The following is a 26,461-nucleotide window of genomic DNA, read 5'->3' on the forward strand; positions in this document are numbered from 1 at the left end:
TCTATGAATTATATTTTTTTTTGTGTCTTCACTAAATTAATCGAATCCAGCAATCTTTACGTATTTTTGGCTGAAAATTATGTATACAAACGTAACTCGAAAGAAACAATATTAATTAATTATATTAATTAAAACAATATTACTACTAAATTTGCCAAATAAGCATCGCAAACTCTTTAATTCAATAGCGCTTGTTATCCCGTGTTTTTTTTTTGCAAATGTCACTTGTTTGTCTATATGTACGTGTATGGAATGGAATGTATTTAAAATATTCGGAATGTACATGCATTGGGTGATATATCCAAGCTGTAACTATATTCTTCGGGACTGCGAAGCCAAGACAGGACTCAATACTTTGCAGACTTTTTTGCATTTGGGACCACTCATGATGGATACATAAAATGATTGGTTTCTTTGTAGGTATGAATACTTATACTTACATATGTTTCATGTAATAAGAAAAAGAATACTAATTTTAGGCTAAACTGAATAATTATATTTAGTTTTCTCCTATTTTAGTGCACACTCAGTAAATATATATATGGAGTCTGGATCTAACTTCATTCCCGGCATAGTTTAAGACACGATCAACTGGCTGAAGAATTTTTTGTAAATTTAGATGCTGAATGAGAATGATTAGACGCCACAGAGAAGACTTTCAGTAAAAAAAGTTAGAGCTGCAATAGATAAGGTTCCAAAAACCTTTCTAATGAAACTTGTTAACCGAGACGTCAACAAACAACAACATAAGAAAGCAATCACATCTTAAAGATGTCAAATGCTCATTAATACTGCATTACCATGAAAATCTTATAAACGAGTCACTATCTTAAGGTCCGACATAGAAAACTGTCTCCTGTGGTTAAAATAGGGACTCTCCAGAAGTTTTATATATCTCCTACCACTTTAACAAAGTAATCAAATTTTTGAAAAATCCTTTTATTTCAATCAATATATTCAGAAAAAAGTTCAGATGCGAAGGGTACGTCGACTTCGAACCTAACCCAAGATAATCCCCAATTGCCGTTCCTCAAATTTTTCAAGAAACGTCACCTTTGCCCATTTGATCTCAAAGTAAGAATTTATATATTTGCTATATGTAATGCAGATGAAGAAATGAATATTGATTTATCAAACAACACGTTCCGCAAAAAATGTTGAACTCGTTCCAATTCCATCAAAAATGGCTTGTTGATGTAAAACAAACAATTTGAATGCAGTAAAATGGTATAGAAACCCCTTACTTCAAAACTATTTCGTGGCTAATACCACTAAAATAGTTCTGGAGCATACAGCAGTAAGAAACTACTAATGTCAATATTGAATGAAGCAAATCCGTTAAATACCATATCTTTAACAACGCACCAAGGTATAGATTTTTTTTACATTTTCCTGTCAATGTCTTAAGAGAGACAATTTCTTTGTATGCTGGAAGCTAAGCCCCGAAATATGAAAATTTAATGTCAGCACTATTAAATAGTAAAAATAGCAAACAACGAAAAATTTGAAACTTTAACTGTGTATCCATCTTCCACACAGTAGGACCGAAAAAGTCGTTCCATTTCTGTATTCAAATATCTTCTGTGGGACTTAGTCCACTAAAAATCATAACACATACAAGCTGAAAAATAATAACGGAAAATCTGATAAAAATTATTTAAATAAAAATATATTCGTAACTATGGTTGGAACACAACAAAAAAGTAATCATATTCAATTATCTGGAACAAATGCAATCCGTGATGATAATACTTTTCCCGGAAAAAGCGACGTAAAAGCAGCGCCCGTTGTAGCGAAAATCGGTAAAGCATCTTCACCTGCAATATCAATATCTACACCTCAGACCAAAATCAAGATGATCAATAAAAATTCCACCCAGGCTGGCATCACTCATACCAATTCACATAATTTAAGCCATCACTCTTGTCACGGAAACATGGTGCAATATTTTAGTAGTAGCTATGGATCACCGGGAATGTTTCATGATAATAAAAAAGAATTGCAACCCACAGAGAAGCTCGAAAACCATTCTGGAGATGGCAAAAATGTACAACGTAGTTTAATTTCAGATGGATGCGAAAATTCCGGAACCATTCAAGGTAACTATATATGAGCTTATTTATTATCGAACGGGTAAAAAATATATTTAATAATATATTTCAGCAATCTCTCTGCCTGTTACAACAGTCTCGTCAAAAACCGATTTCATTTCCAGCTTTATTTCAAAAGATTTGCCTTCTTGCAGGGGTGCTATTCCATCCACTTATAAATTACAATCGGAATCAGATTCTCTCGACCTATTGAAGGAAAAATCTCAACCAGTTGTAGAAAACGACGCTTTCACCTTTCATGAGCAGATCATCATGTCTGGCCAACAAAAGAGCGCATTGCAAGAAAAACCAAAAGTACTGGTTGTTTCCCCGCAACAAGTTATGATATTGTACATGCATAAATTAACTCCATATGAGCGTACTGAAATACTAGCGTATCCACAGATTTATTTCATTGGTGCCAATGCAAAAAAACGCCCAGGAGTGTACGGACCAAACAATTCTGATTATGATAATGAACAAGGGGCTTATATTCATATACCCCACGATCACGTAGCGTATCGATACGAAATGCTCAAGATAATTGGCAAGGGAAGCTTCGGCCAGGTGATAAAGGCCTATGATCATAAGACTCACGAGCATGTAGCATTAAAAATAGTGCGCAATGAGAAGCGGTTTCATCGGCAAGCACAAGAGGAAATTCGAATTCTTCATCATTTACGTCGTCACGATAAATATAATACTATGAATATCATACACATGTTTGACTACTTTACATTTCGAAATCACACTTGCATCACATTCGAGCTTCTCAGCATTAACCTTTATGAATTGATTAAGAAAAATGGATTTAAGGGCTTCAGCCTACAGCTTGTGCGAAAATTTGCACATTCGCTACTCCAATGCTTGGATGCGCTATACAAAAATGAGATTATACATTGTGATATGAAACCAGAAAATGTGCTTTTAAAACAACAAGGTCGTTCTGGTATTAAGGTAAGAATATATATGTATACAATATATTTTAAATCAATTAAGAAGTCGTACGTACATACTATAAGTCAATATATTTATGCACTAGCGGTATTCTCGTATTTAAAAAGTGTGTTGTACATACACTCCGATTTGACGGTCAGAAGGAGACGTGGAAGACCCTCAAATCGAGTTAATTCAAAAGGCACTGATGATAATGATCCAATCGCATTAAATTCGCAACGTACTATCAGTGGTACAGTATCAGGTATCATGTTTTTAAGTTCCGGTGACCGCCTATGGTACATTTCATACAGTTATCGATATAAACCATCAGTGTACCCTTTATCAAGAAAATGTATTGTACTATTTTTTCCGCTCCTTTTCTACTGAAAACAATGGATATGCATACTTATCATTATCAGGTAGGCTCCGTTTTTTACTTTCGCGGATTACGTTTTCAGCCAAAACGTTTCGTTTTAAGGTGTTGTTGTTGTTGTTAGGTTAAAATAAAATTATTTATAAAGAAAGCAAAAGTTAAATTACCCTGATATAGGTGTCAAGTTTATGTTAATGAATCAATAAGTCATCTATTTATTTCCTTTTACGTAAAAAGGCGTTGTATAAAAAGACGTTTCGTTTTGAAAACGAATAAATCTTGCGGAATGTGAAAACGAGAGACCCAATTTATGTGTATTCAAAAGTAAATTGGAAAACTTTTGTGAATGTGAAAAACGGAACCTGGCTGATTGTTACGTTTTTATAGTTCGTATTTCGGATTGAGAATGGAGACAGAGTTAGTTTTTACTTGAACAGAGACACTTCATTTGTAAAAGAATTTGTATGTTGTTATAAAAAACTCAGAGTCAAGACTATCTATTTCCAATATATACTGCAATACAAGTTAACCTACTTAATATCCATTTGCTATAATATGTATATGTATATGTATATATTGATTAGCAGTCGATATAGTCATGGAGATACCAGTGTTTTTTGTACAGGATCCAGTCATATCACACTGCCACAACTCCCTCCAAAAGTGGACCATGTTACGATCGGATCAATACTTAATATAGTTGGAATGAAGAAAACGATTTCACTTGTCTGACTCCACTTTCTTGCTCGATATCTTCAATCTGCATGGACGGTGCGGTATAGCAACAGCCAGAATATTTTTCATTATTTGGGAAGAGGATAGGTGTCCAGAAATATGTTATAAAAGATACATAAATCATACGATTACATACATATGTATATTCAAACTGGTGGGGTAGTAGAGTTCTGCGGTATGTGTGCCGCGACTACCAACGTAATAGCTGGTTTTATCTGTACGAATTTTTTCACAAATGAATTCACCTGTTAGGAATTAATACTTAACAATGCCAACACAATAATTTACGTCTACATCTACAAGAACTCGATTTATAATTTTATATTTCTAAAAGGTTATTGACTTTGGTTCGTCATGCTTTGAAAATCAACGCATATATACATATATACAATCACGATTTTACCGTGCCCCTGAGGTTATTTTGGGAGCAAAATATGGCAGAGCTATTGACATGTGGTCCTTGGGTTGCATTCTGGCAGAACTACTATCGGGTCACGCACTGTTTCCGGGTGAAAACGAAAGCGATCAACTTGCCTGTATTATTGAAGTTCTCGGCATGCCCAATAAAACGTTACTAGCCACCTCAAAGCGATCCAAAACGTTCTTTAGCCCAAAAGGTTATCCACGTTATTGCACTGTACGCACCATGTCTGATGGAATGGTTGTGTTAATTGGGGGCCAGTCGCGCCGAGGAAAGCCACGAGGTCCCCCATGCTCAAAAAGCCTTTCTAAAGCACTGGATGGATGCAAGGATCCGCTATTTCTCAACTTTATTCGTGGTTGTCTGGAATGGGATGCAGATAAACGCTTAACTCCATCGGAGGCTCTTAAACATCCGTGGCTTCGCCGTCGTCTTCCCAGACCACCAAGTAGCTCAAGCGGTTGTGGTGTTTTAAACGGAGCTAATGTCAGTGGTGATCAATCACCGGTAACAGGTAGGTAGTTAGCTGACTAAAATTTGTTTGACCATTTTTCGTCTGGACGTGTTTTTATTTATATTTTCAGGACTAAATATAACTTCTGCAAATGAAACGACTGCATCTGCAAGCTCTGCTATATCTGCCTCATTAACAATGGAAAGAGAGAACAGCAATTGTAGTGGTCGTGTAAACCATGGCGGAATTTCTGAAGAAGAATTTAAAAGTACCATAAGTCTCAACGGCTCGGACGGATCGTTACCAGCGCCAGCTGCTGCTTTCTTAACAGCCGACCTTTTGGCGGATAGTTTTAAAAATACTACTGTTATATCGCCACATTTGTCGTCGTTAACCCATTCAGCTGATTCCAGTTGCGTTAGTGGTCTCAGTACAGTCGCTCGGAGTGTTGTTACTTCCAGACATCCACCGTCATCATTATCGTATTTGCCGCACATGAACAATAATGGAACTGAACGTAATATTAAAGTAAATAATACATTGAAAGCAAACTAATTCTGTAATATTTTTCAGGTTTATCTAGCTTTTCTGCCTCGTTAAACAGCTCTGCCAACTCATTGACGCAATTGGAACCGGTTACAAACTTAGATGTATTCTCCGTATATTCAGCTTCAACCACACCTAATTTAACAGCAACCGATATAGGTTTGGTTTCAGATTCTGTTACGGAAGATATGGACATGACAGCTTCGTCCTCTTTTGTTAATCTCAGTAACACCTGCGTAATGGATAAGTCCAGTGGTATCAATGAAAATAAAAACTTTTCACAGCACGCCCATAATTTTAAAGTATCTTCCAAAGATATGTAGCTAATTGTTTGACGATATACAGATTTTTGCCATCTAAGGGATTAGAAGCACTACTAATTGTTGTTATCTGATTTATTAACAACACTGCCATAGATGTTATAAGCTGAATACGTCTATATAGTTGGCCCTGATTTGCATTGTATTGGCACTTGCTTTAAATTACACATGCAGCATAGATCTCAAGAAAATATCAAAATTATGCATTTGAATTACAGACAAGTAAAAAATATTGCCATTATTTCTTTTAAACTTACTTAACATTTAAAATATATTAGTGTTGAAAATATACAAACTAATTAAAAATGTATAGTACGAGTTTTTAATCAAGGCAGTGAACTTTGTTAACTATTGTTTGTAGTAAGATATCATTAATGATCGTTTTTATACCTTTTTCAGAGTGTAATATAAATTGGATCATATTATATATTTGCAATTCACAGAAGGAAGCATTTCCGACGTTTATTTATATTATATTTATTAAAATGACGAGCTGAGTCTTTTGTTTCTGAAGATATTCCAACTCAACGCTACTGGTTGCAGTTTAAAATCTTCTACATATTTATTTATTTTACAATATTTAGAAAGTGTAACTCAAAATCGAATCAAATTATCATAAATCTAATAGAAATTCAAATTCAAAAAGCGAACGTAAGCGCTTTTGGCTCTAAATTGATAAATATAGCCATTACTTTAATGCATTTTAAAATTTTGTACACGTTCTGTTTCTGTATTAAAGTGCCATTAAACATTTTTTTTACACACAAAGTCAATTTATTATACATATTTCATAACGTTTAATTATTATTTGTCTGAGACGTAAAAACGTTTGTAAATTATCTTCACTAAAAAAAATCTCAAATCAATAGCAGAGATAAAATCTTTTTTTAACTTTCTTCATTTTATCTAATTTCTATATTAAAAAATTACATTGTTATTAAAACTATTTCATAACATTGTACACATTTTTTCCCATTGACCATTTAAAAAAAAAAAGTTAGTTGTTGTTCATTATTGATTTTAATTAATACACCTTTGTTCTACACAAAGTCAGTTTACAAATTTAATATATATTTCATAACGTTCAATTATTATTTGTGCAATACTACGGAAACTGAAGGTAATAACCTTTTGTTAATTATCTTCAAGTTTCTAAATAAATACCTAAAATAAATAAGATAGTTTGAATCTTTTTGTATTAGCTTCATTATAAAATAATTGATTTGTGAAATTTTTTAAAATTAGTTAAACAACATTGTCAATATAATGCTTACGTCAGGTTTTTCGTTAGAATGTGTAGATCGTTAGAGATCTTTCTCATGACTTTATAACGAATACTAAGTTAAGTCAATTCAAATCCATTATAATTGGCACTTTCTGATGGTATTTATTAAATAAAAAACCTAAATTACAACGAGTGTATGCAGCTGAGCGTGAAAATTGTTGTAAACCACATATAGTGCTACCGATGATTCAACAATATTAATGTACTTAATTGCCTGAAAATAGTAATTACCACATAACATTACCATATAGTGGTTTTAATATGTGTGCGTGCACACATTCATCGTATATCAAATATGAAGACGAATGTATTACTTTATTTGTAGAAGCTTAAGCAAATTTGAAGGTTTATATGGCAAAAATGTTGATTTTAAATAATACTAGTTCCTATCTGTAACCGGCAAAGTCTACATCGAAATCTACTACCCCATGCAAATTAAATACATATTTAATGTAAAAAAGAATAACAAGTTTTTATAGTTTATTTTTTAAGTTCAGTATTTTAATAGGTTAAGAAAATCTTGGCACAAAACTTAAAACATGAAGTACTACGACATTACAATAGCTAATAAACCGTTTACGATTAAATGTATCTATTTAAGAAATTATATATACATATATATGAATGATGCATATTTTATTATAGTCTTTTAAATAACAGGAATGATCTAAGTATTAAAAAACAATATTTACATTTAATGTTGAATTCATTCAACACCATCACGTGACACCAATAAAAAGCTTCTTAGACGCGGATCCCAGAAAGTAGTTCAGACTGAGCGAGGCCGATGACGCAAGACGCAAGAATAGTCATCGAGAAGAATTCGAAAAAATAGTACTACTAATTAGAGCTTTTTTGTTGATTTAGAAGCTCAGAGTGTTCGTATTGCAGCAATGTCATGCAAGGCTTAGATTGATCTACAACGCAAAAGGCACAATTATATAAAATTTTCAAATCAATCTAATTGAGACATTTAACATTATTAATGTAGTAGTAATATACGAGTATATGTCTGTGACCTCTAACTTAAGTAGCTTACAAACCAACCAATAAGATTGAGCGAAAATCCTTCCGGTTCGTTACTGGTGCGTGAATGAAATGGTACTGGGCCATCATTATGTTAATTTGTGTGGATGTCTGTAACGGCCAGAAGGAAGCGTTTCCGACCCCATCACGTATATATATTCATATTCATCATCAGTAGCCGAATAGATATGTATATCCATGTCTGACTGTCCGTCCGTCTACACCTTGCCCCTCACCAAGGGGGATTGTATGCCCTACCAGGATACTTTCAATTGGTACCGGAAGAGTCGCTATGTATTTGCTATATCTTTTTTTCTGGGGCGTTAGCTGGCGCATGTGTACCAGGTTCCTGCGTATGTGTACGTGATGTCGCGATATATATATACATATATATCGCACTAATCTAGGCTAATCTAACATATCAGACGCCGTGGTTGAAGTCCCTCTCTGTGGAACCGCCACGTTAAATAAAGCTGCGAGATCAGATTCATTCTGTCCGTCCGTCTGTCTGTTTTGATAGGCGCGTATATCCTGTGATATCACAGTTTTACAAGAGTATTTCAGCATTATGCGTAACCTACCGCTCCAACAAAAAGAAAAAAAAAAATGGGGCATCCACCATTTTGTAAATACAAGAAAGCATGAAGCGCAGAATCATAGAGAATGTATCTATAAGTTGCCGAATTTGGATCAGATCTATTTCACGTGCACAAAGTCCCGACACTCTCGAAAACTTATCTTCGTCCGGTATGCGCCCCCTGGCGGAGTGAGCGGGAACAACTGGTGCTGGTATGAAGAGAGATGTAGCGGACGGTATGAAAATATGTAGAAGTAACTCTAAAATTCTAAATTACTGCCTAATTACACTATGCCACATCAAATTTACGCTGTGAACCAAACCGACTTTTTCTGACAGATTTGGGGCTTCAAAAATGTTCAATGGGTTGCTATGCTTGATTTTTATAAATCTTGTATTTTTATACCCGATACTCAAAATGGCTATTGGGGTATATTAGATTTGTGGTAAAAGTGGATGTGTGTAACGTCCAGAAGGAATCGTTTCCGACCCCATAAAGTATATATATTCTTGATCAGCATCAATAGCCGAGTCGATTGAGCCCTGTCTGTCTGTCCGTCTGTCCGTCCGTCCGTCCGTCCGTCTGTCCGTCCCCTTCAGCGCCTAGTGCTCAAAGACTATAAGAGCTAGAGCAACGATGTTTTGGATCCAGACTTCTGTGATATGTCACTGCTACAAAAATATTTCAAAACTTCGCCCCGCCCACTTCCGTCCCCACAAAGGACGAAAATCTGTGGCATCCACATTTTTAATGATAGAATCGCAGAATCGTAGAGGAAAACTATATGTTCTAGAGTGTAAAATCTCAACCAGATCGTATAATTATTATAGCCAGAATCAAGAAAACAATTTCATTCTTTCTCGCTCAGTCTCTCTCTAACACACAGGTTTCATGGTCGGTTTTGCCAAATGCAAAATATGAGTTCAAGGATCTCAGAGGATCTCAGGATAAGAGCTAGAGCAACCAAATTTTGTATCCACACTCCTGTGATATCGGACCTTGACCGTTTTGTGTCAAAATTTCGCCACACCCCCTTCCGCCCCTGCAAAGGACGAAAATCTGGGGCATCCACAAATCTCAGAGACTATTAAGGCTAGAGTAACCAAATTTGGTATCCGCACTTTTGTTAGATCTCAGTATAAAACGTATATCTCGAAATTTCGCCCCACCCCCTTCCGCCCCCACAAAGGACAAAAATCTGTTGCGTCTACAATATTGCAGATTCGAGGAAACTAAAACGCAGAATCATAGATAACGACAATATCTATCAGACTGCTAAATCTGGATCAGATCAGATAAATTTTATAGCCAAAAGGAACAAATCAATTTGCACTGTCTACGAGGCGCCCGACGTCACGCTCAGACTGATTTTCTGTCTCTCTCGCACGCATTCTTTGTCGTGTCGTTTAATATTAGCCGGAGGCCGTCTGCCGGAGGAGTATCGGGTATAAATGTAGAGTTGCGGTGTCAGCAGCAACTCACAACGTTCCCCCTCGTTTCTTTACTCTTTTTTCAGAGATTCTGCTTTCTTGCACATAACTTGGTTGCTTGGTTGCAATTATAAAAAGCTGATAAGTTTAGATATAAATCGGACCCAAACACTTTATAGCGTCTTGAAATATTAAATTTCAGATTCAAAATTGATCATTTTTGGCGGTATATTTTTCCAAATTGTTAACCTTAAAAACTCAGAAAATGTAGAAAAAAATTATTTCTTGTGTTTTCATATTTTTCTTGTATAGGTTAATTAATAAGGTGTCGTTTAAGCTATCGTTTGTAACTATGGATAAACAGCTAAGTCGCAGCAGGTTGAACAAAATTTTCAAATGTAGCATTTCACCGTTAAACTACGTTATTCAAAATACGACAGTTTTATTTTTTTTTTTAAATACCAACATTTTGTATTTGTAACAGTTTTTTAAACTAAAATGACATTTTAAAAGGTACGTAATAGAATTTAAAGACACAATGCGGCATTTGAGTTTTTTTAAATCATTAAACATTTTTAAAGCCCCAAATTTTTTTTCAAATTGTTCCCTTTGTAACTTAAGTTGGGACTCAGGTAGAATCTTGCCACGCTACCGGTCTAGACTAAATCTAAGTGACCTGCCGTCGTTGCAAAATCGCAGTATATGTAAGGGGGTAATGTTCGTGCACAAGCTCCTTTTCGGGATTGTTGACTCCCAAACTCTCTTGGGCCAGATTGGCTTTGCCGTTCCATCTAGACCTACCCGTACTTTTATGCCCAACATGAAGCTTTTAGGATTATATGCCATAACTATAACTCCCTCTGTCATACCTTATCCCCTGAAATATCCCTTAAGCATGTAGTATTTATAATCACCTAAATTTAACAAACTTTTAACTTATCTTTTTGCCTCATTTTGTAACTAATTTGTTAGCAGTAGTATTATTAGCAGATAATTGTTAATTAAATAAATAAACAAATCTAGAAAAAAAAGTCGATTTGGCTCACAGGGGAAGAAAAGTTAAATTTTGTTGCCCAGTGTCCTATCATTGCCGCTATTATTAGAGAAATAGCGCATCAGCTTCATTAAATTTTGTATATAGTCTACAGTTTGTTTTGGAATCAAAAATTTGTTTGTTCAAATATTGAAAACGATGTCAATTAATCAGACAAAATTACTGAACACAATTATTGAAAATAATATCAAGTGCATAGTAGAAAACCACGACAGTGTCATAAAATATTCTCTCTGACATCTATGAAGCGTAAAAGATAACATGTGCTAAAACTGTGAAACCAAATCACAGAGAAACCAAATCACAGAGAGCTTACAACTCTTATAGTCTCGTCTCTGAAATCTTGTTCGTATCAACACAGACAGACAAGAGTAAATACCACAAGATGGCAGCTTCCTTGTAAAAAGATATGGTTGCTTGCAGAAAATCTAATTTTACAAGTAGGTGTACCTGAATATCATTAAAGAAGCTTTAAAAAACTGTTTTTAAAAAGCTTGCATTCCTATATGTACCCTAACATATGTATATGTATGTAGTACAATTACACAACACTGAAACTTCTGGCATTTACTAATAGTCTCCGTAGTTCGGTCTTTAGCTTCAGACCGACGGTCGCTATTTCTTTTCAATTGGAGCCGTTAGATTACGAATTTCAATATATTCCGATATAAAAAATATATTACGAAAATAAATGGTACATCATCAATATATTCAATAATTTTATAATATCCAATATTCTAATAAGTATTCCATAATCAAAACATAAAGTAAGTGTTACTACATTCTATTAACATACTTACGTGCAATGCAAATAAATTAAATGCAATTAAATAAATAAATTAGTAGATATCATTAACTGTGCGTCGTAAATAATAGGAGGGGCGACCTACATATGTATATTATTTTACTCAAGAAGCAATATGTATTTTTCTAACCTCGTTCATCTCCTTTTTTCTATATACATATGTACGAATGCCTCTTATTATATACTAATATATGATAAATGAATACATTTATTTCCAAGCATCACATAAAGGAAAAATAACGTAAATAGTTTTAATATGTGCATGTTCATATGTACGTACGCATGTAAATTATTTACATTTAATCACATTTTTCTGAGATCTATGTATGTAAATATGTTACCTAAGTTCTATAAATATACATACACATACATAGTTGAATGTTTATTAATAAACAAACAAAAAAAACCGTTCATATGCATGTTCGAGTAGTCCAAGCATTGGTTGCCGATTTCAGTAGGTAACTATAAATAAAAGACTCCAAAATGCCGATCGAGGTCGAATAATTGCATACATGAAAGAAGAAACACGTTATATTATGAGCTCTGATGTACCTGGCGCACTGCGTACACCAACATTATCCATGACACGCAAAGCCCTTGCCTGTAAACATGGCAAGCGCGTTGCAACTCACCTCCTGACCAACCGACCAAAACCAAAATTTTGCCTAAAATCGCGGCCATGTAGAAAAAACTCAAAAAAGTACATATCATTCTAATTATACCCGATACTCAAAATGAGTATTGGGGTATATTAGATTTGTGGTATGTGTGTAACGTCCAGAAGGAATCGTTTCCGACCCCATAAAGTATATATATTCTTGATCAGCATCAATAGCCGAGTCGATTGAGCCATGTCTGTCTGTCCGTCCGTCCGTCTGTCCGTCCCCTTCAGCGCCTTATGCTCAAAGACTATAAGAGCTAGAGCAACGATGTTTTGGATCCAGACTTCTGTGATATGTCACTGCTCTAAAAATATTTCAAAACTTTGCCCCGCCCACTTCCGCCCCCACAAAGGGCGAAAATCTGTGGCATCCACAATTTCGACGATACGAGAAAACTAAAAACGCAGAATCGTAGAAGATGACTATATCTTCTAGAGTGCAAAATCTGAACCAGATCGTATAATTATTACAGCCAGAATCACGAAAACAATTTCACTCTTTCTCGCTCTGTCTCACTCTAACACACAGGTTTCATGGTCGGTTTTGCCAATTGCAAAAAATGAGTTCAAGGATCTCAGAACCCATAAGAGCTAGAGCAACCAAATTTGGTATCCACACTCCTGTGATATCGGACCTTGACCGGTTTGTGTCCAAATTTCGCCACACCCCCTTCCGCCCCCGCAAAGGACGAAAATCTGAGGCAACCACAAATCTCAGAGACTATTAAGGCTAGAGTAACCAAATTTGGTACACACACTCCTTTAAGATGTCACTATAAAACGTATATCTCAGAATTTCGCCCCTCTCCCTTCCGCCCCCACAAAGGACGAAAATCTGTTGCATCCACAATATTGCAGATTCGAGAAAACTAAAAACGCAGAATCATAGATAACGACCGTATCTATCAGATCGCTGAATCTGGATCAGATCAGATAATTTTTATAGCCAAAAGGAACAAATCAATTTTCAGTGGCTACGCAGCGCCCGACGTCACGCTCAGACTGATTTTCTGTCTCTCTCGCACGCACTCTTTGTCGTTTTGTTTAATATTAGCGGCGTCTGCCGGAGGAGAGCCATACTGACTTAGAATCGGGTATAACTGTAGAGTTGCGGTGTCCGCAGCAACTCACAACGTTCCCCCTCGTTTTATAGTAGATACTGAGCGCAAATTGTGTTGACACTGATAATAAAAGGGAAAAAAGCAAGGCAAGCTTTTCATATACGTTTAATGTGCAATATCAATTTGGGTTTTTTTATACCCGATACTCAAAATGAGTATTGGGGTATATTAGATTTGTGGTAAAAGTGGATGTGTGTAACGTCCAGAAGGAATCGTTTCCGACCCCATAAAGTATATATATTCTTGATCAGCATCAATAGCCGAGTCGATTGAGCCATGTATGTCTGTCCGTCTGTCCGTCCACTTCAGCGCCTAGTGCTCAAAGACTATAAGAGCTAGAGCAACGATGTTTTGGATCCAGACTTCTGTGATATGTCACTGCTACAAAAATTTTTCAAAACTTTGCCTCGCCCACTTCCGCCCCCACAAAGGGCGAGTAGAGTAAACAAATTTGGTATCCGCACTTCTGTTAGATCTCACTTTAAAACGTATATCTCAGAATCTCGCCCCACCCCCTTCCGCCCCCACAAAGGACGAGAATCTGTTGAATCCACAATATTGCAGATTCGAGAAAACTAAAAACGCAGAATCATAGAAAATGATCCGGTTGCTGAATTTGGATCAGATCAGATAATTTTTATAGCCATAAGGAACAAATCAATTTGCACTGGCTACGCAGCGCCCGACGTCACGCTCAGACTGATTTTCTGTCTCTCTCGCACGCACTCTTTGTCGTTTCGTTTAATATTAGCGCCGTCTGCCGGAGGAGAGCCATACTGACTTAGTATCACCGACGGACAGACATACAAATCTCTATCGACTTGGCTATTAATGTTGATCAATAATATTTATACCTTATCTGCTCGGAAAGGCTTCCTACTGCGTTTTACATACTTTAACCACAAATCTAATATACCCCTATACTCTTTAAGTATATACCCCATACAAATTCTTGACCATGCAGGTCGATCGTTTCTATATCAGAAATATGGTAAAAAGATCCGATTTGTATGAAATTCGGACAGCTATGACAAAGCAACTGAAACTTCAGCTCGTTTTCTTTTAAGCAGCGCAGAAACAACTTTTAGTTCCCATGTTACACAATATCAATTAGTTCAACAAGAACATTTCTTGTTACTTGAATATTTAAAAAGGTAACAAGGCTTAGAAAGTTTTTTTAGAAGTTCTTCGCTTAATATATATTTCGGTTACCGGAGCCACGTCGCTTTCGTTTCAGAAACAAAAAAGCAAAAACATATTGCAAATAAACCAATAAGCTCAATTAAATATCAAACATTTTTTAGGAGAATAAAATGGAGCATGAAAATGGTATTGCTACAACTCCCTCGTTACCTTCTGGCAATATTATAATGCCTATTAAAAAAGCGAAATCGAAAAGACCGAAAAAGTGTGACTATGACAACCAAAACATTTCAATGGTAAGGTTCTACTATAATGCTAAAAATGTAATTCATCCATAATAATAAAAGTTTAATATGTTACAGAAAAGAAGTTTTAGTAAATTTGACAACTTGCAAAAACGCAATCTTATTCACGTACGTTCACGAGATTCTAGTAAAGCCCAAGAAATTTTTCGTGTAAGCACTCATTAATTAATCAACTCATCTCATAATCGTCTTTTAAAATACATTTTAACTTTCCAAGCACTAAGTAGACCTTCATGCATATATTCATATAATTCCCTCCTACTGGAAACTTTTTTCTTTCATGTGTATATTTTTTTAGAATCCAACTACAGAGCAGCGGGAAAACTGTCGGCAATGCGGTAAACCTGTATATAAAATGGAGGAAGCCATTCTCCAGTTTAAAAAGGAAAAAGTTATTTTCCATAAAATCTGCTTACGTTGCAGGGACTGTTCGAAACAACTAAAGTTTGTATTTTTGTGATTTTTTAACCCTGTATAAGGTACGGAAATTCGACCTTAAAAACTTATTAAAACTGCAACCAGATCTCTGTATCGGAATGGTAGAACAAATTTTAGAGATAGTATTGAATTAGTTTTGTCATTAAGGTGTATAGATGGGAATTACCGACAAAGCTCGTTGCGATTGAAACAAAAAGAATAAAGAAAACAAGTAGCAATACTAACGAAATTTTCTTTCACATAACTGTAAGAGGATAAGCCTAAAAACTAGGATAGTTAAGACCTTGTAAAATATAATTTGCTTTCTTTGTGCAAGTAATAGTGACGATATATATCTTACTGGTGTATGTTCGAGTATTGTAAAAGGCAAAATAGCAATTAAGCCAGTATCCCCGTCTGTTTAAACATTTGCACTGGCGAATATAGCAGAAATATATAGACCTACTTAGGTATTATATTATATATGTACATAAATATAGTACAGATGCTTAGCTTGTATTTTATTTCGGGTTACCAGGGAAAAAACTGTAGCGGGTATTTAATATAAAAAAGCACTTGATACTACTCTATTTGCTTATATGGTTCTACTTTATTATCGTATCTAGACCTGAGAGCTATCATGTTCATAATGGTAACCTCTTCTGCACCGTTCACTTCAAGTTAATCTTTGCGCCCAAAATAATTCATGAAGAATCTAAGCCACGCAAACCTGAGCTTATAATACGTGAGAATCAACCTATTGAATTACCCCCAGATGTCGCACGAGGTAATTGTAATACAGACTTACGTGAAATCCGAACAGGCTTCTAACGTAAAGGGATAAAAGGAAACACTGATTAACAACACTGAAATGTTTATGCAAACAAACTTTTATGGATTCGAATATGCATCTGCCCAATTCTAAAATACTCTTTCAAGATTAGAAACGTGGCATGCATTGGTCCGTCCAGATATCCGTATCGTCTAAATCTTAGATCTCAGACAATGTAAGAGCTAAAGAAACCGGAATCTTTTGGCGTTAGAATCGTATGCTAATCGTAAATGGTTTCGATCGGATATTATGATTATAGGCACAATAAAGAAAACGCCACCACAAAGTTGATCTCCTTGCTCGCGCACTTTTTCTCCCTATTCCAATGTGTTTTAGCAGACTCCCCCACGGATTGAAATTTGGGCTTAAAATCCACACTTTAAAATACTTATATCATAGCTATGCGCTTCGTAAGGGTATGTAAAGTACACTCTCTCAAAGCTAGCCTTTTTTTCTTGTGTATATTCATATACATTTTCATATGCATATAAATATACATTTGCATTCGTAAAATATTATTTTACTTTTGTTCTACATTATACTGAAAAAATTGTATATAATATGTAGCATCCGATAAGCCGAATCTTGGACTTGAGGAACTTCAACAACTAAATGTCCGCTCAAGATATCAAGTCTTTGAAAATGGATATAGAACTGATAACAATGATGACCATATTCAAACGCTACAACGCCAGGATTCAAATATTACGAAAAGTACGTCCATTTCTTCCAAACTATCGAAGTTGCATAAAAATGGCCTACTCGACACTGGTGACCACAAGATCCTAGATTCAGGTAAATTTGAACAATCTGTCGAAGGTGGCAAATATTATACTAATTATAATCTTCAAAGATGATAATGATGATGATGACAGCGACATGACCTTAATGCGTGTTAAAAAAGATACCGAAAAAGAGAGGCCGATGGGCTTGGGTGATGCAATGAATGATATTAAAATCAGATTTGAACGGGGTCATATGATGGCAAAAGAAGAGCGTCGCGAAGAACGAAAACAGGAAATTCAGAGCATTCGTTCTCGACTATTTATGGGCAAACAGGCAAAGATAAAAGAAATGTACCAGCAGGCTGTTGCTGAATCAGAACAAGGAATCACTTCATTGAGTAAGATACCGGATTCGGAAATCGGTGTAGCAGCTCGTTCAATTAAAGATAGATTTGAGAACGGTGAAATGTTTAGTGAAAACAGTATTCAATCCAAAGAAGAAAGGAGCCACAGTTTGGGATTGCTAGAAGATGCAGATGTTTTCGAGTCTGGTATGAATACTTAAATTGTGTTGTATAAATTTTGAACTTTACTACTTTTAATTTCTAATACAATTATTTAAAAAAATTAAGCTATTAGTAAAACATCGCGTAGCATCTTCATGGAACTAGATGCAAATATCAACACGAACGTCAATGGAATGAATAAAATACAGAATAACAGACCAGATATCTATAACAAAATTCTGATTATCCCTAATCAAAATATTGAACAAGAGGTAAGATTATGAAACAAAATATAAAAAAAATATTAGTAAACCTGAGAAAATATATATGTATTTAGAACCCCGATGTAGATATTATTAAATCTGACGCAAAGGAAGAAGACGTTAAAGTAACTACAGCTGAGTTAAGTGAAAGGTTTAACTTTTTCGAAAAATTTCGACCAATCCAGAATGAAAAACGTCAGTTTCGCATGACACCACCACGTGATGGCGTTGTCAAATTGCCAACGCCGGACTCAGACGCTGACCTGTCAGATGCAAAAAAAACTTCGTCTTTTAACGATACTGTTCTGCAAAAAACTCAAACCGCATCGAACATTTTAAACAAGTTTCGCGAATTAGAGGGCAAAAGCACTGATGGCGTCGATAAGCCGAGGAAACCCAATCCACTTAAATGCTTCACTCCCCCACCCGAAAATATTTATAACTCTGATAGATCTGAAAGCGAAGAGGAGCAGGACAGTGACGACGATGAAAGTGAATTTGAAAAAGATACCCCAAAATCAAGTTGCAGTGATCAAGCCCTCAAAGAGGTAAGATATCTTGAAAATGGAAACGAAAAAAAATTTAATCACATATACTGCAGGCTCAGATAGCAGCTCGGGCTAAGCAACTGCGCGCGAAATTTGAAAAATGGCAGATCACCGAAATGGAACGTGAGTTCAGCGAAGGGCGAATAGACATATATTCTCAACAGGTTTCCAATGATTCACTAGAAAGTGCAAAAACGTAAGAACCAACCGACATTAGATAAAATGACGCAGCGATTGCTTATTAAAATATAATTTCAGAATTCGAGAACGCTTTGAAAATATGAATAACAGTGAAACTCATCCGCCACCTATCCCACGGTATCAAGTCAACCGTTTCGTCGTATGTATTATCCATAAAAATATTGATTTTGACTGATTTGTCTCATTTTAGTAATGAAGTCTTGAAACAATTTACATGTACTATTTTTGTTGTTAATCAACAATCCGTCTTGCGGACTTGAACCCACATTTTTTAAATCTCAAATAAAAAATTATGTATATTTACTTCAATTCTGCCTAAAATTCAAATGTTTTTACCATATTCAGGCAGGCTTCCTTGTTCACTTGATTTAGCGTTTAACGTTTCGTTTTAAGGTGCTCCTAATTTCACAAATTTATGTTATCGATGTTTCATTTTCTCATCGATTCTGGCAACAAAAACAGCTAAAAACATGCAGCGATAAAAAAGCATTTATTTTTTCAATTGCTTGCTTTGAAGCAAATCGACGGCGGAAGCCGTTCTTAGCGCGAGCTAAGAAGATCAAGACATCTTAGATGTGCATTTAACATTTCAGACGAACTGTGAGTAACATAATGTTTATTGTAAATTATTTTGCTAATGGTCAAAAAATTAATGAATTAATTAAAAGCTGGCCTTACCCAGATGTTCTGTTACGCGCATGTTACGAGCACACTTGTTACCAATTATTTCCGAGCCAAATTTGAGGTTGGGTTAAAATAAAATTATTTATAAAGAAGGCATAAGCTAAATTCCAAAAGTCCATACTAATTGGTTTTTATCATAGTCATACGCTTAGAAAAAAAAAACTTTTTTTAAAAATACACGTCTGTAAGTCTTTTTCGGTATTTCTAACCCAACATAAAAAGAAATAAAATTAAAAAAAAAAACGTTTCACAACCAAAACTAAATTTTGTCCACTAATAACAAACTCAATATAATTTAGATTTTTTTAAATTAATTATTAATTAATTCTTTGTGTTCCACTCTTAACAATGGATTAAGGAAAGATCGTGTTATTATTAAACAAGGCTCAGGATCGAGATAGCATCAAAGTTTCAGCAATGTTTTGCAAATGATATTTTGGCTCGAACTCCAGCGCTCTCCAAAGAGCTCAAAAGTACCCAGATTATGTACTCAAAAGTAATTCTTTGACGTTTTGCTATTTTTGAGGATATAGCACCAATCTGAAGGCTTTATACGATTCGAATCCCAATAGTGTCAAATGTGTACTAAAACCCGTGGGGAATACCACCAAATATTAATAAATTTATAATTTGAAAAAAAATATTCTGAAAAAATATTGTTTTTTTTTATAGAATAAAAAACCTAATAGAAAAAATTTAGTTTGGTTAAAGAAATCGTTATTAAAATTGTACTGTTTTTTCTCCTTTTTTGGCGAAATTACTAAATATCTGTTGAAAAACGTGTTATTTGGAAAAATATTTGTTTTTAATTATATAAATATGACATCAACAAATCTAGTATGTACTTTTGTTAGAAACGGATTCATTGACGCAAAAAAAAATTAGACGAATCGAAAAACATTTAGGGAAACCCTAGGATGGACAAGTAAACGAGGGGAACGTTGTGTTTTGCTGCTGCGACAACAACTCTACAATTATACCGCATACATACAGTCAGTATGGCTACATTGAGCGACAAAGAGTGGGTGCAGGAGAGACTGAAAACGTGTCTGACGCCTGTCTTCGGGCGCTGCGTAGCCACTGAAAATTGATTTGTTCCTTTTGGCTATATAAATGATTCGATCGGATTCAGATCCGGCGAACTGGTAGATATGGTCAATCTTTATGATTGGGCGTTTTTAGTTTTCTCGTACCTTCAATATTGGGTCAAGGGGGTGGGGCGAAATTTTGAAATACATATGTAACAGTGAAATCTAACAGGAGTGTGGATACCAAATTGTTGTTGCTCTGGCCTTAATAGGCTCTGAGATCTGTGGATGCCACAGATTTTCGTCCTTTGCGGTGGCGAAAATTAATATATAAATTAAACATGTGCAGGTCCGATATCGCAGGAGTTTGGACATAAAATTTTGCTGCTCTAGCTCTTATAGTCTCTGAGATCTACATACATAGGTTCTCACAATAGGCAAAGCCGACCTTGAAACGTGTGTGTTAGACAGAGACAGAGCGAGAAAAAAAGAAATAGTTTTCATCATTCTGGCTTTAATAATTATACGATCTGGTTCAGATGCTGCAGTCTAGAAGATATGGTAATTTTCTACGGATTCTGCGTTTTTTTGTTTTCTTGTCTCTTTAAAATTGTGGATGCCACAGATTTTCGCCCTTTGTGGGGTGGAAGTGGGCGGTGCAAAGTTTTGAAGTATACTTGTAACAGTGACATATCACAGAAGTCTGGATACAAAATATCGTTGCTCTAGCTCTTATAGTCTTTGAGCACTAGGCGCCCATAGGGACGGATAGACATGGCTCAATCGACTCCGCTATTGATGCTGATTAAGAACATACATATATACTTCATGGGGTCGGAAACGCTTCTTTCTGGACATCCACTGTCACCACAAATCTAATATGTATACTCCTATACTCATTTTGAGTATCGGGTATAAAAATGCACGAAATTTCGGAGTGCGGCTGTTTGGTGAAAGTCAACGATAATCTCAATTCTGTTCTTCGATTTTGTTCTTCCGTTTTACTGAAAAAATGTACAAGCACACTTCACCTGGGATCGCAGATCGATTAAGGGACGCAAAAACTACTAATGTAGAGGTATACTTATAATGTCTCATATTTGTGTTTATCTTATATGTATAAATTTAACATTTTTAATGTGGCAAATACAATGATTATATCTGATGATATCTTATTCTATTGCTTTATCCATAAATTCCAAGAATCTTTTGGCATATTGTTCTGGGTCACATGTCGATATTCCGTCAACGTTACTACCATACTTAACGGTCTTTGCTGCTTTTGCCGCCTAAAATTTTAAAATATAAGATGAAGAAATCAATGTGTGCGTTCACCAACACAACCATCCAAGCGCTCAGTGATGGTGCCGAATACAATAAGAAGAATTTCACTTTTTATTTACGAACAAAACCGACTCTTGCTGGAGCTTTACAATTTGTATAATTATTTATGGTTTATATCTATAGTAAGCAATCCTTCACTGAGCGCCCAGCATTTAATTCCTTTTAAATTACCTGTTTCTTGACACCGTATTGCGTTAGGACATCAATAATAGCTATAAAGTAGATTTCTCGTTTTTCTAAATTAATAAAAGAAACAAACATATATATATATATGAATAAAATTAGCCAGATGTCGCTACCCGATTTTTATTCTTTTATTGTGTGAATTATGGCTTTACCAATAAAACAGCAGCAATAAATCGGGGCTTTTGGTTATATAGTCCGATAGCTTATATGTAAACTGATAAAAAATAATATATATTATGGAGTAGTCGAATCTTCCTTGAGTGTGTTATAAAATACTTGTCTAAATCATAATATCTAATAGCATGGGTATAAAAATACAGTAAGTGAATAGAATCGACTCTTCTATTTCATGTTATGTTTCTTTAGTCTTTGACTCTATTGAGCACGGGAAAATTACGCTTTAAGTGTGAAAATATGTACATATATTTATTTACAAAATTGCACGCGGAGAATGCCATTTACCTTCAATACTTGGAATGGCGTATATATCAACTTCGTAGACAACTTCTTTATACTGCGCACCTCTTGGTGAATCTGGAGGCGTGTTGTACGTCCAGCTTAAAGGAAACACATATCAATAAAAACACACTTAATTTAAAGATTCTAATTACCGTTCACCACTATCGCACTCCTCGCTCTCGCTATTTTCACTGCGTCCAACAGCTTGGATATTATCTCCCTGCAAAGCTTCCTCTTCCGCTCGCACACAGTCATGTACACCAACCAGCAATGAATAGTCCATGATGTGCAGCTTGGTAAGCAGCTATATCAATATAAATATTAGTTTGATAAAAAAAAATCATGTAGCATTAAGTTTTAAGTTATCGTCCCGACATTTTTCGTATACCTGGTAGAGTATACACATATGTATTTGTATTAGATGCTTAATTGTTTAATGATAAAACTTATAAAAACCGTGAGTATTTAATATCTCGTATCATATTCGCATTGAATAAGAATAATTTTTTTAATACATAACTAGTATGCTTACATCCACATCATTGTTTAGAGTATCCATTAGTTTCTTTTTTGGTTCGTCTCCAATTTCCAGCTTGACCTTCTGTTTTATAAAGTCATTATCCTTGAATGTTGGCAAATGTTTTTCGAGCTCCTTTTCAGATGCTTCACGATCTACAGTACTACCTTTTAAATCAAACTTTCTATAAAAATTATAATTATGGTTACGAATGGGCGAAACAACGATCAATACGATTCCATACTTATGAATTGTCAAATGAGAGCTGAAAACATTCCGCATGACTACAAAATAATATTGCACGCTCTCCACAGTGATCCGATACATTCCCAAATATTGAGGTAAAAGAGTTTTTCCATGTCTTTCAACAACGTACTAGAACAAAATCTATACAGTTGTTTGATATTATTAAACAACATTTTACTCACCGGATGATAATGCTTTAGAAAGGCATGCATACGCTCAATTTCTTCTGATGTTAAGCTTTTAACTATAAAAAACTTGTCATAACTCTGGTAAAACTGTGCCCCAGACTTTCCGGAAGAGTCGATCCGTATCGGCTGTGAACGAGTCATCGACTCGCGATAATCAACATCATCAACATTAAATCTCTCTCGCAAATTGCGAAACACTAGGGGGCAATATTCTTTAACTTTAAAATGTGACGGCATATTTTCCCTTAAAATTTAATAAATTAAACATTTTAATAGAGCAATTTAAAAAAGTTATTGCCTGTACGGATAGTCTATAACGCTTTAAGGTTTTAATGGATTATGTCAAATCAAAGTTTTAAGTGTTTACAAATGTTTACAAGGGAATATCATTTTTACGAAGCTCTTACTTGTTAAATAAATGATTATCCACTTTAATTTTTGAATAAGCCCGAAAGTCATCTGGGAGAAGCATCACTGGTATATTTACATGGCTTAATTCATTTATCTGAAAGATCACATGATTGTTTTTATTAAATAATTCTATGATTTTAATTTGATAACGTACAGTGTGGTTTATTCCCCACATAAATACACTTAGAATCGGTTCATTGGCTCTGAACAGTTTTACTTTTTGATGTTTTACTCTGAAATGCTTCTTTTTTAAAATTCGCGGTTGCGACGTCGAAGAGATCTTTTTATCCATATTGCGGCTGGCTAATGCTTGTCTGTCTTAAATCATTAAAAAGGTAAATTAATTAAGAATAATTGTACTTTTAACCAAAGACATATGCATGTATACATATTTAACATATGTTTATTTATACATGGAATTCATATATGTGCATATGTATGCATATATACATACATATGATATATTAATCAATAAATAAATATACATAAGGACCTAAAGTACGCCAAAACAGAGTTACATCTACATACATACGTAAATGTTTATTTTTTCGTTTGCTTGTTTAAAAATGTGTTGATATTTTAATTTTGCATACATACATATGCATATATGGCAGTGTCTGCATACGTACGTACGCATGTGTGTATGTCCACTTAAATATTTTCTTCCAAAAATTGCCGGCAGCTAGGGAACAAAATTGTTGTATATTTAAATAAGGTAAACTTACGTGAAGCTACAAATAGCAAAATTTCAGTTCTTTCATGAGGAATTAAATTGTCGATTCACTTGCTATTAAACGAAAAAAATCTTCGTCTACACAATTGTAGAAGGAAATATCGATACGAATGCACACACATAACTTTGTATGTCATATATACATGTATGCATGTGCATCCCTATATAAATAGCTATATCGATATGTTAGTCAAACTTGTATCAATTCTTTCCCTAGAAGTCTTTCGATAGTATCTATAGGGTATTCATCAACCATACTTTGGATTTTACAAATTTTCGTACGAATTGATATAGGTATCGCTTTTATATCATATTTTAACTAACCGAAATACAAATAAGATATCAACTCATTTGCACTTTAATTCTTACGATAGTCACACAATTTTACTCTCTATCCTAGGCAGGCTCCGTTTTTCATTTACTTTTGCGGATTACGTTTTCAGCTAACGCGTTTTGTTTTTTTTTTAATGTTCTCCAGTTTTCACATATTTTGGTCTTTGCACCCCGGCCAATTTTTTCCGAGACTAATTAGAAGTTACTTATTCAGAAAGAAAGCTAAAGTTAAATTACCCTGATATAGGTGTCAAGTTTATTTTAATGCATCAATAAGTCATCTATATTTTTCCTTTTGCAATTAAGATTCGTTTCATTATATAAAATGCCGTTGGCTTTTTATTTCGTCAACGAAAATGTTTTCGTTTTGAAAACGAATAAATCTTGCGGAATGTGAAAACGGGAGCCTCAATTTATGTGTATTCAAAAGTAAATCGGAAAACTTTTGTGAATGTGAAAAACGGTGCGTGCCATACATTTCTGTCGAAACTTACCACGGTTTCCTATATCTTTTCGCAGTGGAAACCCTAAAACCATGTTTCTCCTTATTATATTGGTAGACCCGGGAGTTTGTTCCAAGTAAAAATTTTTTTTTGATTTTTGCACGCTTTTTAATTACAGAACAACATAAACGGGTTGGTATCCTAAAATCGGAATCAAAGTTGTGAGTGTTAAAACGTGATTGGACAGAAGTATGAATCTTGACAGACAATTATGAGAAAGCTCCTTATAGTTTGAAGGAGGTTTACGACAAAACATATTTGATCTCTTCTGATACTGTCTCGCAGTTGTTTGACATTCCCAGCACAACAACTCCTTTTGCTTCATGCCTTAGGTACATCATTGACACGGTGTCAGCCATCTACTCCTCTCTGCAGTCGTAAGGAAGTGAGAAAGACATAACTAGCGCGATGATAATTCCCACAACGAAGTCTCGGTTCGAAGAGCAACTGGATTACGATAAGCTACCATCTTGGTCCGACTGCGCAGCCCAGTTGAATCGCAGCTATCACCATCTAGCTGCTGAAGAGTCAATACGGAATAAGGGAAAAACAGAACAAGAGACAAGTAAAGGACACACTAAATCTTCATTTTCATGTGCAAAGACGGATAGGCGAGATGTGAAGAATCATACCATAAGCAATTGTCATTCGTTTAATGCTTTTAACGGTTCGATGGTGCAAGGTCAAATGTCGAGTGTGCTCCATAATATTTTGCTTCACCGATACGCGGTAAAACCGCAGCCAAATGGGCCTAGTTCTGTGCCTGTAGAACATTCGTCATCATCTAAGCCTCGTACTAATCAGGTTATTCTTACCAGGTCAGCTGTTCGCAAAAGTAAGTGAAAAACAGAGCCTGGCTGTATCCTATTAATAATTTCTCAAAATAGACATTTCATGGTGAGATTGGAATTAACTCTCTTTCTACCGAGCCATTTTTTTGGGGGCTGTAAACAAGAAATAGACCCCCGAAATAAATCCAGGGAATTTGACAATTGAGGAAGCAATTTGTAGCTAATTTCATGAATTTTTGTCATGCCGACACTGTGGTCGA

At 35.1% G+C, this 26,461-nt stretch overlaps 3 protein-coding genes across 12 annotated transcripts; 2 read left to right on the forward strand and 1 right to left on the reverse strand.

Moving 5' to 3' along the window:
- Positions 1-9: 9 nt before the first annotated feature.
- On the forward strand, positions 10-7,788 carry Dyrk3 (Dual-specificity tyrosine phosphorylation-regulated kinase 3). Of its 5 annotated transcripts, XM_033381393.1 has the most exons (7): positions 28-420; positions 520-1,074; positions 1,880-2,099; positions 2,164-3,047; positions 4,472-5,072; positions 5,143-5,529; positions 5,586-6,188. In XM_033381393.1, the coding sequence occupies exons 3-7, from the start codon at positions 1,937-1,939 to the stop codon at positions 5,879-5,881; spliced, it is 2,331 nt and encodes a 776-aa protein (XP_033237284.1). In that variant the 5' UTR covers positions 28-420; positions 520-1,074; positions 1,880-1,936; the 3' UTR covers positions 5,882-6,188. The 5 variants fall into 5 exon arrangements, with proteins under 5 accessions (XP_033237286.1, XP_033237283.1, XP_033237282.1 ...); XM_033381392.1 differs by having other exon boundaries at positions 27-420; positions 504-2,099; XM_033381391.1 differs by having other exon boundaries at positions 27-420; positions 520-2,099.
- Positions 7,789-11,672: 3,884 nt separating this feature from the next.
- Positions 11,673-19,087, forward strand: LOC26533860 (F-actin-monooxygenase Mical). 5 transcript variants are annotated; one of them, XM_033381325.1, is made up of 12 exons: positions 11,673-11,691; positions 15,143-15,277; positions 15,344-15,436; positions 15,585-15,730; positions 16,330-16,490; positions 17,103-17,330; positions 17,389-17,811; positions 17,893-18,038; positions 18,104-18,577; positions 18,631-18,773; positions 18,836-18,917; positions 18,969-19,087. In XM_033381325.1, exons 2-12 carry the CDS (start codon positions 15,152-15,154, stop codon positions 18,969-18,971), a joined length of 2,025 nt encoding a protein of 674 aa, XP_033237216.1. In that variant the 5' UTR covers positions 11,673-11,691; positions 15,143-15,151; the 3' UTR covers positions 18,972-19,087. The 5 variants fall into 5 exon arrangements, with proteins under 5 accessions (XP_033237216.1, XP_033237214.1, XP_033237217.1 ...); XM_033381323.1 differs by lacking the exon at positions 11,673-11,691 and adding an exon at positions 11,806-11,945; XM_033381326.1 differs by lacking the exon at positions 11,673-11,691 and adding an exon at positions 11,807-11,945 and having other exon boundaries at positions 15,344-15,394.
- A 2,482-nt stretch (positions 19,088-21,569) lies between these two features.
- On the reverse strand, positions 21,570-24,722 carry PIP4K (phosphatidylinositol 5-phosphate 4-kinase). 2 transcript variants are annotated; one of them, XM_033381288.1, is made up of 10 exons: positions 24,567-24,722; positions 23,996-24,159; positions 23,838-23,935; positions 23,425-23,674; positions 23,241-23,371; positions 23,012-23,180; positions 22,632-22,783; positions 22,483-22,577; positions 22,006-22,070; positions 21,570-21,779 (listed from the first exon to the last, which is right to left on the reverse strand). In XM_033381288.1, exons 2-10 carry the CDS (start codon positions 24,131-24,133, stop codon positions 21,663-21,665), a joined length of 1,215 nt encoding a protein of 404 aa, XP_033237179.1. In that variant the 5' UTR covers positions 24,134-24,159; positions 24,567-24,722; the 3' UTR covers positions 21,570-21,662. The 2 variants fall into 2 exon arrangements, with proteins under 2 accessions (XP_033237179.1, XP_033237180.1); XM_033381289.1 differs by having other exon boundaries at positions 23,996-24,155; positions 24,567-24,720.
- Positions 24,723-26,461: the final 1,739 nt, after the last annotated feature.

Source organism: Drosophila pseudoobscura, chromosome 5 (genome assembly GCF_009870125.1).
Source record: "Drosophila pseudoobscura strain MV-25-SWS-2005 chromosome 5, UCI_Dpse_MV25, whole genome shotgun sequence".
Classification (NCBI taxonomy): Eukaryota; Metazoa; Arthropoda; class Insecta; order Diptera; family Drosophilidae; genus Drosophila; species Drosophila pseudoobscura.